General features: G+C 38.0%; 1 protein-coding gene across 2 annotated transcripts in view; it reads right to left on the bottom strand.

Annotated features, from left to right (window-relative positions):
* Positions 1-104: 104 nt before the first annotated feature.
* The window catches only part of LOC126776738 (multidrug resistance protein homolog 49-like), a 35,862-nt gene continuing 23,579 nt past the window's right edge, over positions 105-12,387 (bottom strand). The window contains exons 11-24 of one of the 2 annotated variants that reach the window (XM_050499453.1): positions 11,637-11,878; positions 11,460-11,547; positions 10,991-11,199; positions 10,742-10,908; positions 10,185-10,468; positions 9,489-9,640; positions 7,839-7,953; positions 6,977-7,226; positions 5,178-5,373; positions 4,595-4,757; positions 3,801-3,995; positions 3,425-3,634; positions 3,170-3,316; positions 105-2,431 (exon numbers count right to left, since the gene is read on the bottom strand). In XM_050499453.1, the coding sequence (XP_050355410.1) occupies positions 2,192-2,431; positions 3,170-3,316; positions 3,425-3,634; positions 3,801-3,995; positions 4,595-4,757; positions 5,178-5,373; positions 6,977-7,226; positions 7,839-7,953; positions 9,489-9,640; positions 10,185-10,468; positions 10,742-10,908; positions 10,991-11,199; positions 11,460-11,547; positions 11,637-11,878 (2,658 nt within the window). In that variant the 3' untranslated portion in view covers positions 105-2,191. The remainder of the gene's footprint in view (positions 2,432-3,169; positions 3,317-3,424; positions 3,635-3,800; positions 3,996-4,594; positions 4,758-5,177; positions 5,374-6,976; positions 7,227-7,838; positions 7,954-9,488; positions 9,641-10,184; positions 10,469-10,741; positions 10,909-10,990; positions 11,200-11,459; positions 11,548-11,636; positions 11,879-12,387) is intronic. The other variant, XM_050499454.1, reaches the window with a different exon arrangement.

Genomic DNA, 12,387 nt, shown 5'->3' with positions numbered 1-12,387 from the left:
GTCTTTTTTATATGGATAAATGGCACAATTAAAAGTCACATAGTAACGAATAAATTGAAACTTATTATGAAAATCATATTAGAAAAATGAAAATCGTATTTTAAATTCCACAATTTATTTCGAATATAATCCTACTAATACAAGTTGTCTAATACGTTAAACGTACAATACAGTTATACAGGCGTCCTGATTTCATCAAAATATTTCGTAATCACAATTATTTATTGAGCTTTTGTATTCACATCCTAATGCTAAAAATGCTAGAAATATTAAAGCGATTTAGATAGATTTTTTTTAATCACGCAGTATACTAATTATTAGCTTAAACACCTAGGCAAATTATATGAGGCATCAAAGTCACATGATTTGTATAAAGGCACAATTCAGCTAAAATTAACAATGACTATTATACTTACCTGTATATTTTTTTTAAAATAATTGTCTTTACAATTTTAGGTATTATTATCCGACTTCAAGAATACGAGAATCCTTATATTATATCGTACGTTTTTTAAAACTTAAGTTGATATAAGTTTTAAAGGCCTCTCCACATTCACACACACATAATATCGCTGCAAGAGTGTTCAACTCACGCAAATGTTTGTGTTCCCTTCGCAGAGCAAAAAGCCGACAAATATAAAGCAACAAAGCGCGACCACGGCGTTTGCCGTAAAGTATATAATATATGACACTGTTCACCAATCATGGCACTTGATAGGGTCGCGCCTTGCGCGCGAATTTTTCTTTATTTTTTTGGTTTATCAGCAACTCTTACTACAATACATAACTTTTTAATGAATCGTGCGGGAATGAGGAGAAGCTTTAACATTGTAACCAAAAAGGCGGGAAAATGGAATTTAATTTTATCTGGGCTTTTAGGTTATCTGTTGATGACATGATGGAGAATATTATTTCAATTTAAAGATCAAAAAATAATATAGGCATTTTTAATCTTACCACACAATTATGACAATTGATTGGATTTTAATACTTTTTTTTTAAATATAAGGTCTTTTAAATTTCACTTAAGGGTAACGTCTTTTACTAAAGGAATGTGAAGGATTTTAGGTACGAGAAATAGGAAGGGAATGTTTAGTATTAACTATTGAAGTTTATTAATTACTAGAATTGTAATTAAGTAAATCATGTGAGATACCTGTGTATCTGAAATTATTATATATTTAATAACATTTTTAATCTATATGAAACAAAAAAAAATATAAACATTTTTAAATTAGTTTTTTGTAAAAACATGCATTTGTATAAAATGTATTCATAGTTATTATTATTCAAGTAAGCAACGGAATATTAGAGAATATTTTTTTATCGCAATAACAAATTTTAAGGCATTATTTGTACATTGTGTTTTCACGCAAATCAATTCAATAAAATTATTGTTAATATTTAGGTAATTCAATAAAATTTATATATTTATTATACAAAATGTCTTCTAAGAGCTAAGTAATTACTAATATTAAGAAAGTGACTAGAAAAAAATCAAGTAATTATGTATGTCTAACTACACTATACACTTATATAACAATTTATTGAATAATAACTTTTTACAATGTCGTTTTACACTTATATGCAAAACCGGATTTAAAAATGGATGACGTGCAACAACGAAGAAGGTCTATCTAATATTTAAACCATGGCATAACAATTTCAGAATGTTATTTACATAAAATCGATCTGTCCATAGGTCGCTTTTATTTAATACAAGGCACCGTCATCCTCTTCTGAATCCAGCTTTGCTTACTCATTAAAGGCATTAAATTTTTAACAATAATTAATTTAATTATTACCAAACTTGCAGAGTAGTTGTAAAACACCAGTGACAAGCAATATGGTATTCATCACAAAATTGGCATGTTTAAGACGATTGGCAAATTAAAATATAATCATAATTATATATGCTTAGTAAATCGTACATAACTTAAAAGTTTCACTTACTGACTCTGAAACGCTGAACAAAGCCAGATGGTTGAACTTGACTAAATACTGGACGCTAATTGGTCGCTTATTGCGTCAATGGTTGCTAACGACCAATGACCATTCAGATAAAAGTCAAACTATTGAGGTACCTACCTGATAGCGTTACAGATGTTTCAGTTTGAACACGATTGCTTATCTGTTTGAAAACTAGCCTGCAGCAGTAATTTTTTTTCTTGTTAAAATATAGTCGACATGCTTAAGGATTTTCTTCGTTTGCCAAATTTTCCTCACTTTCCTCAATGAAGCCGCACTGTAACTCGTACAACCTTGCGTAGATTTTCTTCAGAGCGATGAGTTCCTTGTGGGTGCCCATTTCCGCGACCACTCCCTGGTCTATGACGCAGATGACGTCAGCGTTCTGTATGGTCGCGAGGCGATGGGCGATAATGAGACACGTCCTGCCTTCACTCGCTCTGTCCAAAGCTTCTTGGACCACCTACAAGGAATACGCAATGATCGAGGTGCATTAACTAAAGCCACCTCATTTCAACTCGTGGGCGTCGTAAGAGCCAACTAAAGGAATTGATATGACTCAGTTTATACAAATTGTGTGACGCGTAATAAATAAAAATAATCGTTACAAGTTGCTCTTTCAATAAAATAACTAAAAAACTTAAGTTAGTTTCACTCGGGATTTTTTTTTTTTTGTTATAGAATAGGAAGGTGGACGAGCATATGGGCCACCTGATGGTAAGTGGTCACCAAACGCCCTTAGACATTGGCATTGTAAGAAATGTCAACCATCGCTTATAGCCAATGCGCCACCAACCTTGGGAACTAAGATTTTATGTCCCTTATGCCTGTAATTACACTGGCTCACTCAACCTTCAAACCGGAACACAACAGTATCAAGTATTGCTGTTTTGCGGTAAAATATCTGATGAGTGGGTGGTACCTACCCAGACGAGCTTGCACAAAGCCCTACCACCAGTAAGCCGATGTAATGATTCTAAAGATACCCTGTATATCCAAAACTGTTGAGGCATTTAAAAGTTATGGTGAAGGAAAGAAACATACATACATATATACATGAACCCTAAAATTATTACACTCTCTTTTTGAGCAGTTGTGTGAAAAACTACAACGTAGAAGCGGTGACCGAGTGTCCGAGTCGACATCGTGTAGTTAGGTGAGGCGGGTCTGTGTGCGTGTGCGAGTGTGCGTGCGCAGTTACCCGCTCGCTGTGCGTGTCGAGCGCGGAGGTGGCCTCGTCCAGCAGCAGCACGCGCGGGTCGCGCACGAGCGCGCGCGCGATGGCGATGCGCTGCTTCTGTCCGCCCGACAGCTGCGACGCGCGCTGCCCGATGCGCGTCGAGTAGCCCTGTGGGCGTCGCTACTTATTAGGTTGCTCGACATAGGACGAGTCGAACTCGACGATCGATTTGCTGATCCATCCTCGAGAAACAACGATATCAAAATGTTTTCTTACATCGGGCAAGGCGGCGATAAACGAATGAACGTTTGCGGCCTTCGCGGCGATGACGATCTCCTCTATCGGAACGTTCCTGGTGTTGTCTCCGTATGCGATGTTCTCGGCGATGGTGCGGTCGAACAGCACCGGCTCCTGCGACACGATGCTGAGGTTGCGACGGAGAGTCGACAGCCGCATGTCGCCGACGATACTGTGATCGTCTAGATACTGAAATGGTACATTCACTTACAAACAGTATAATACTTGATCACTGAGTTTGTTTCGGTTGGTATAATGACTCCCTCCCCAAGCACAAAGGACATACAAGTCTCGTTTAAATTGTTTTCAGTCAGCAGTGTGCGTTGTAGTGCCATGTTTATAGAACATTTTGTACCACATAACCGTCGTCCGGGTCGTACAGCCGTTGCAGAAGCTGTATGAGGGTAGACTTCCCGCAGCCGCTGGGCCCGACCAGCGCCACGCGCTTCCCGCACGGGATGAGCAGCGAGAGGCCGCGCAGCACTTGCACCTCGCGCCGCGTCGGGTAGCGGAATTTTATGTTCTTGTAATGGATTTTGCCATCTGCTACCTAAAAATTGGAAAACGATATCCGGGCTATTATAAAAAGGATGCACGTTTTTATTTATTTTAGAAACTTTTTGACACATCGTAGACGTAGTCGTTTGTAAGTTTGTAAAGTTGCCACTACGGCAAACGTTCTACAAGTTTCTTAAAAGGAACTATGAGTTGATTCCTCTGCTGGTCTGCTGGGAGTGCCTAGAAATTTGTCAACGCAATCTTCATCCATAGTCGAGAACACTTCGACAATCAAGTTACCTCGTTTTTTTTGTTTTTTTTTTTCAACATTAACTTCAGCGATAATTACTAATAAAAGATTATATGTTAGAGATGTGGGCCATGTGATCGAACTTATTCTGATATATTTCGATATTTTCTTTAGCTAGTTATATACGCTTAAATATTTATTATTATTAGAAACTAATAATGACTAAGAGTTACAGTAATTTCAATAGCCGATGGTTTTTAAAAAGAGCATTTGTCACAAACCGAATTCCGCGCTGGTAAAGGGGAGGTTCAGTTAGTTATTTTATATATAAAGACTTTTGAAGTTACTTTGCTCAATACGCTTTACTCGTAAGTAAATATCTTTCGGCGTCAGACACTCACGTAGGCGTCGGGCACGGAGGGCGCGTGCGTGCTCTCGACGAGCGGGCGGCGCGCGAGCAGCGTCATGACGCGCCCCGCCGCCAGCACGGCCGCGCCGAAGTTCGGCGCGAACGCCAGCGCTTGGCCCATCATCCACGCGCCGAATATCAGCGCCTCGGACACTCTGGGAATTGACACGGTTTATTTAATATTATACCGTTATAATTGTGGAGTTGATTGATTGAAAGATAAAGTCAATAGCCATATTTATTTGAAGAGATAGAAAATAATGACAGAATCTTCTGCAAAAAAATAAAAAACGTTGTACGCAAATAATATTAGTCGGTACTCGAGGGGGAGTAAAAAATATCAGTGAAAAAGACAATACGAATAGAATAACCTTTTGGCTTATGTTAGCAATAAATTAATGTTTGGGTTGGGTATTGACTCGTTGGTCTAGTGGCTGGTTTATAAGCTGCAAATCTCGAGGTCCGTAATGGAAAATATAGACATCGATGGATAGAATCGTGGCACGACAACGATGGGCGTTGCTAGTACCTGGACTTTGAACAGCTAGATCGTGTCACCGTTTAAAGGCTCTCACTTGATGACGTCCTTGTAGGGCACCTGGCGGTCGGCCACCAGCACGCCGCCGTACCACAGCGACAGCGCGTAGCCGGCCACGGGCGCCGTCTGCCCGAACGCGAACACGGCGCCGCGCCAGCGCAGGCTGCTGCGCGCCGCCCGCCGCGCGCCGCCCCCCGCCGCGCGGTACCGCGCCAGCGCGCCCTCCTCGCCGCCTGCGCGTCGTATTAAATGTCCGCTTTACGTCCACGGATCGGACTAGGGTACAGATCAGCGTGCCTAGCCAAGTTACCCTCGTTTCATATCGAATCTCTTTCTGCACTTAGTTACAGGTGGTAGAGCTTTGTACGAGTTCGTCTAGGTAGGTACCACCCACTCATCAGATATTCCACCGGAAAACAGCAGTACTTGGTATTGTTGTGTTCCGGTTTGAATTGAATTGACTTTTGGTTTGAATTGAAGTTGGAAGAATATTTGTATTAAGTGATAAAAAAGTAAGTAAATAAAATAGGGTGAGTACACGTTCTTCTTGTAATTGGTTTATAATAATATCACAGAGTGGAATGTAATTTTAAGGATACCTTTAATGATGATAACTTTTATAGAATGGAATATAAAACTTGAGCAAGCCCAGAACAATTTGCAGCTTTATTGGAAATTATTAGTTATTTCATAAATATCTTCCTTTGTTATTTTAAAATCTATTACACTTGAAAGTTTGATACATAAACAATGACGTGATACGCGACATGAACTAAAATTACTACTTACGAAACAAACAAAACAATAATTGTGATTGATTCTTTACTTAATCAATAGACCCTTTGTTTCTCTAAAATAGTTATAACTTTTTCTAATCATGGCGTTATAACGCGGCCGATAAAAATAAAGCTATTTTATTAATAATTGAATAACTAAGTACATTTACAGCGTTAAGCCACACTTCTTCATTATGAGCGCACCACAACATATTTAAAGTATGCATTTTAAATGGTAAATATATTCCAAAATTATGTTTAATAAACAAAACACTTCTCGGTCATCATATAAGACGCCATTTTTTAGCGTTAACTCTAGAGTCACCGAGTCTTGAGTCTCAAAACTTCGACATCGTTTCGTCAGCGATTGCCAAAACTGTCACTTGGCTACCATTTATATGGAGTTAGCGATTATCATTGTAGAAACGACTAAATTCCATTCTATCACTTTGAATGATTGTCAACTTGTCTACGACTTTTCTATACGTTTGTTTTGACCACGTGACTTAACGTTGAGATGACGTCATGCCCATACATTTGATTAGTTTTCTATTAGCGATTACGATGCAGAATGTCATCTTGACGGAAGTACATTATACGAACGTGTTAGTTGAGTGGCCGACGTTCTAGACAACCGATTAATCGTCACTATTAAAATATAGCGATATTATCATTGGTCCGATGGAATGTTTTACTGGTGGTAGGGCTTTGTGCAAGCTCGTCTGGGTAGGTACCACTAGTAGGTAGCAATACTTGATATTGTTGTGTTCCGGTTTGAAGGGTGAGTGAGCCAATGTAATTACAGGCACAAGGTACATAAAATCTTAGTTCCCAAGGTTGGTGGCGCATTGGCTATAATCGATGGTTGACATTTCTTACAATGCCAATGTCTAAGGGCGTTTGGTGACCACTTACCATCAGGTGGCCCATATGCTCGTCCACCTTCCTATTCTATAAAAAAAAAAATGTTCGAATTCATTCATTCAGACATCAACACCGAGGCACTAAAGATATATCTGTATATGTATCTACGATATATAAATTTATTAAGATAACTTACAAAACGCCGACACGGTTCTAATGTTGGTGATGGCCTCCGTCGCTATTGTGGTCGCTTTGTTTGACGCTTCCCGTATTGTTGCGATGCCCTCGGCCAGCACTCGGCCTTCCAGCACGACCGCTATTATGACCATTGGCACTGATATCAAGGACACTAGCGTCATACGCCACGTGTAGTACATGGACACCATGATACCGATGAGGATGGTGGCTGATGCTTGCATGAGCGCACCGATTCGGGTACCAGTTGCCTGTGATTAATAAATTGTTTATTAAGACAGTTTTACATTTTAGATCGATTTGTTTTTGAACCGAAAAGACTCATAATACTCATATTGCCGAGATGGCCTAGTGGTTAGAACGCGTGTATCTTAACCGATGATCGTGGGTTCAAACCCGGGCAAGCACCACTGAATTATCATGTGCTTAATTTGTGTTTATAATTCATCTCGTGCTTGACGGTGAAGGAAAACATCGTGAGGAAACCTGCATGTGTCTAATTTCATTGAAATTATGCCACATGTGTATTCTACCAACCCGCATTGGAGCAGCGTGGTAGAATAAGCTCCAAACCTTCTCCTCAAAAGGGAGAGGAGGCCTTAGCCCAGCAGTGGGACATTAACAGGCTGTTACTTTACTCATATTGCTGGCTGCATAGTGACTTTATTTCATTCATACACGTTGTAAAAATTGTTAATCATTTGTAATTTTATTGAATTTATTGCCTCTATATCTTATATTCGAGTACCAGTACCATTTAAATTTCATACCATCATTTTAAGTAGACAAAATCTTGAATTAACGAAAAACACAATTTTTAATTGTATTTATTAAGAAATAATACTATTTGTGCTAATACATACACCTTGGACGGCTGCAGCGTCTGAGGCGAGCCTCGCACAGAGCGCCCCGACGCCGTTCAGTGGATTATCAAACCAACCAATCTCCTGTTGTAGCATCGCTCGAAATGCAGCTACCCTATATACAATTAATAATGTACCAAAATTGAATTAAAACATAAATCCATAAAGTCGATGATGGACATGAGTACGATATAATAGTTATTTAATTTTGTTATTTTAAAATCGGAGCAAATATTAAATACAAATTAATTAAAAAAATGCTTATGTATTTACGCCCAGCCCTAGCCTTTTTATATATTAGGTCCTTACATATGAAATTAGGGTTTTGTTGTACTGACCATTTTGATCTGAAATATCTCCTCTTTGGTTAAGAATTCCAAATTCAAATTTATAAATTCATTTAGCTGATACATTTGAGTTTTAAAAACAGTTATTCATTTGTCTTTTTCTCGGTATTTTTTTCTTTGGCGTCGCTTATTACCGCACAATGGAAAACATGAAATATCGGTATATTTACGAGTACGAGTTCTAACGTGGCACCAGTGCTGCAGAAACAGCTCGAAGGATTAATGATGTGTACGGCGCTGGTGCCGCAAAAGAAAACACGGTACGTTTTTGGTTTCAACGTTTTCGATCTAGAAATTTCGACCTTCAGAGTCAACCCCGTGGACAGCCGGAGACCAAAGTGGAAAATGAAGAATTAAAGGCTATTGTGGAAGCGGATCCATCATAAAGCACTTTAGAGATAGCTGCAGGCTTCGGGGTAAGTGATAAAACTGTATTAATCCACTTTAAGCAAAACGGGAAAGTAAAAAAATTTGAACGATGGTTACCTTGTGAATTGAGTGAATTGAACTTGCAAACACGCGTCGACTGCTGGTACTTTGCTTAACCGACACAATAATGAAGGGATTTTAAATCGAAACATTACTTGTGTTGAAAAGTGGATACTGTACGATATACGGAAGCGCTCGTCGCAATGGCTGAACCCTGGAGACCTAGCCAAATCCTGCCCTAAACGAAAATTGACACTAAGTTAGATGAACTACAATTGGAATCTCTGCGACATCCACCGTACTCCCCGGACCTTGCTCCAACAGATTACTATTTTTTCCGGAATTTGGACAACTTTTTACAAGGAAAAAAATTCAACTCCGATGCGGCAGTCCAAACCGCCTTCAAAGAGTTTATTGATTATCGCCCCATGGTTTTTTTAGTAAAGGGATCAATGAACTACCTAGGAGATGGCAAAAGTGCAAAGATAACAACGGATACTTTGATTAATTAAATATAATTTACAAAAAAATGACTTTATATTCCTCCCGTACAAAGCGCCAATTTCATATGTAAGGACCTAATATTTATATATTTTGTCAGTTATATGAATTCTGACAGTTATACCTTGTAACAATCGCTATCACGCGCATAAATACATAAATAAATGAATTGTTACAAATAGATGTGGCTGATAGTTATGTATTACACTGACTCACTCGCCCTTCAAATCGGAATGCAAAAATACTATGTAATTGCTGATTAGCGGTAGAATATCTGATGAGAGGGTACCTACCCAGACGGGCTTGCACAAAGTCCTACTACCTTATATGTAAATTATCGAGTGTGATTTTTTTAATAGAAAACAATAGTCACCTCAGTCTAGCCGTGAGTCTTACGCCCGTGATGTTGAAAACAAAGATTTGGAAGAAAATTCCGATGCCAGTGTAAACTCCAACTAATAAGAAAAGTATAGCAATGATGTTTGTACCGCGACGGACGTAGTCTTCATCCTTACTTTCTAAAAGCTGTAATTAAAAAAAAACACATAAGCCAACACTTGAAGAGCTTTATTATGCGAGGCTCAATTATTGTTATTGGATTGGATTTAGTACAGTATTTTTTATGTTGTAGTATAATGTTTGTAGGAAAATTATATGTTTAACCAAAAAAAAAAAACATTTTTGAGGCTATTGCAATTAAAAATTTGTTTAAACTTTTCAAATTATGTTATTTAAAATACTTCATTATTGTATATAAATAAGTAATATCTACTAATGCTTTACATTAAAATAAGAGTCCTTTACGATTCTTCGATTTATAAGAATATAAAAAAAGCATTGTAGTAACTGTAGTTACTGTTGGTGTGTGTACAAATTTTTAAATGTTTATATATCTGTCTCTATATATATATATTCAGGTGTTTTCATGTGTCATATGTTTGTATACGCTAGGCGAAAAACAAATAAATGTTAAATAATTAACTGTTGACTCTCCCTTAAGGAGAGTTCTGAGTGATTTTTCATCGGCCCACATTCGCCCGAATTATAAAATATTATTGAAATAACTTACACCATAAGTTTCACCGAAGAGTATAGCAAAACATGGAAACGAAGATCCCACAGCAATAGCAGCGATGATTCCAATGGCCATTAGATGTTTTTCAGGTTCACATAATTTCAAGATTTGCCATGTTGTCGGCTCAAACTCCTTTTCCTCCTTATCTTCTATCACCACGCTATCTTCTGAACCTGAATCCTCTTCTTCCATAGAGTTACTCTTCATCGAATCAAGGGAAACCATTTTTTGAAGTTTCGATCTTCTCATCTTAGCATCTGTGGTTGGATCAAAGTTAGCTGTGAATTTTTAACAGTAAGAATGTTAGTTCTACGTTGGAAAGCCTCTCTGAAAAAGAATCGTGCAATAATTATCATCATCTTGATTGATTGTGCATGCGTGATTGTTGATTGTGAAAATTATGCACTGACAACTAAACAATAAGGTTTAAGCATTGTTTTCCTGGTTAGTAGGAATAGTCCAGCTGTTCTGAATCTACTACATCGGGTTGATGCAGAAATAATTATATACAAAATGTAGTTCCTGGCTGAAACTATTGTGTTCATGCTTACTTTTTTGGGTATCTGTGTTCCCATCAGGTGCGATGCTCGGCTCGTTTTCCAGTACCAATTGATAGTATCGACCTCTTAGATTCAGAAGCTCTTCGTGAGTACCTTCTTCTACCACCTCACCCTTTTCAATGAACACGATCCGGTTCGCATTTAACACCGTTGCTAATCTTTAAAAATAGATCTTTTGTTACCAGAATATTTTAATTTAGCGTGAGACTTAATACGTAATAGGTAAATTTATATAATCACCTGTGGCTCACCATGATGGTGGTTCTACCATACGCAGCCGCATCCAAAGCTCTCTGAACTTTGGCTTCGCTTTGAGAGTCAAGAGCTGAAGTGGCCTCGTCGAGGATGAGGATTTTTGGTTTCCGCACCAAAGCTCTAGCTATTGCGATTCGCTGTTTCTGTCCGCCAGATAGTTGAGCACCTCTTTCACCAATCATAGTGTCATATCCCTATTAGATAATCATCCAATTTGATATTTTACGTATTAAACAAAGTCTCTCTCATTGTCTTTAGTGCTTTTTTCAGGTATAAAAAAATGTCTCCTCATTTAACAGTATAGATTATATGAATTGATTGAATTAATGTAAGAGGCTTCTATTAATATATCAAAAAGACATATGTAGCATTCAATCCTGTGATTTATTTTTGAATCTTAAATTTTTGGAATAAGGTAAACTTATTTTATGTATAAGATAATTTTACAACTTACATTTGGCAAATGTCTGATGAAGCCGTGACAGTACGCTTGCTTCGACGCTATGACGATTTCTTCATCCGTGCAAGTAGGGTTGCTCATTCTAATAAAAAAAAAGAAGATAAGCTCTAATTTATCCAAGCAAGTATCCTTTAATGGCTCTATGGAATGAAAAATATCGTAGTCACTCACCGTATATTCTCCTTAATAGAACCAGCGAATAAGACAGGTTCTTGGCCAACGACGGCGATGTGACCCCGGTAATGACGTACATTGATATCTCTCAGATCATTATCTGATGCGGTCACGGATCCCATGTCTGGGTCGTACATCCTTTGCAACAGCTGTAGTACTGTGGACTTTCCGCTACCGCTCGCCCCGACAAGTGCTATCGTTTCGTTACGATTTATCTTCAGGTTGAGTCCATTTAGGACCTATATTTTAATTGAATTAATTATTTAATATTTGTGCTATACCATGACGAGATTAGTATGGCTTTAGGCTTTTTAAACTTAATTTTAGGAGGGCAGAAGAGTAAATCGTAAACTTGATGCTGATACCTTGGTCTAAACAAATGGAACTGCTGTTAAAATCACTCCCTACACCGTCAATACGATTATACATGTTTTGATTATACATGTAAGATTTAACATGTTATGTCTTTGCCTGCCAGAAATACAATATACGCGAGTGGATAGTTCCCACCCAGATTGGGTGACTATCCACTCGCATAAGCTGTACAACCATTTGTGTGTTGAGGGTACAAAAAATAAATTGTAGTGATAACTTAATTTACTATGTTCTAATTACTAACAAATTCGTTGGTATATAGTAATTTAGTATAAGTCCAGTACAGTTCGTGGTAAGGCGTTGTGCAAGCCCGTCTGGGTGTATATCACTCACTCATTACATATTTGACTGCCTCATTGGTCTAGTGGCTTGA

The sequence above is a fragment of the Nymphalis io genome, chromosome 21 (genome assembly GCF_905147045.1).
Source record: "Nymphalis io chromosome 21, ilAglIoxx1.1, whole genome shotgun sequence".
Taxonomy (NCBI): Eukaryota; Metazoa; Arthropoda; class Insecta; order Lepidoptera; family Nymphalidae; genus Nymphalis; species Nymphalis io.
This window is presented reverse-complemented; position numbering and strand designations above follow the sequence as displayed.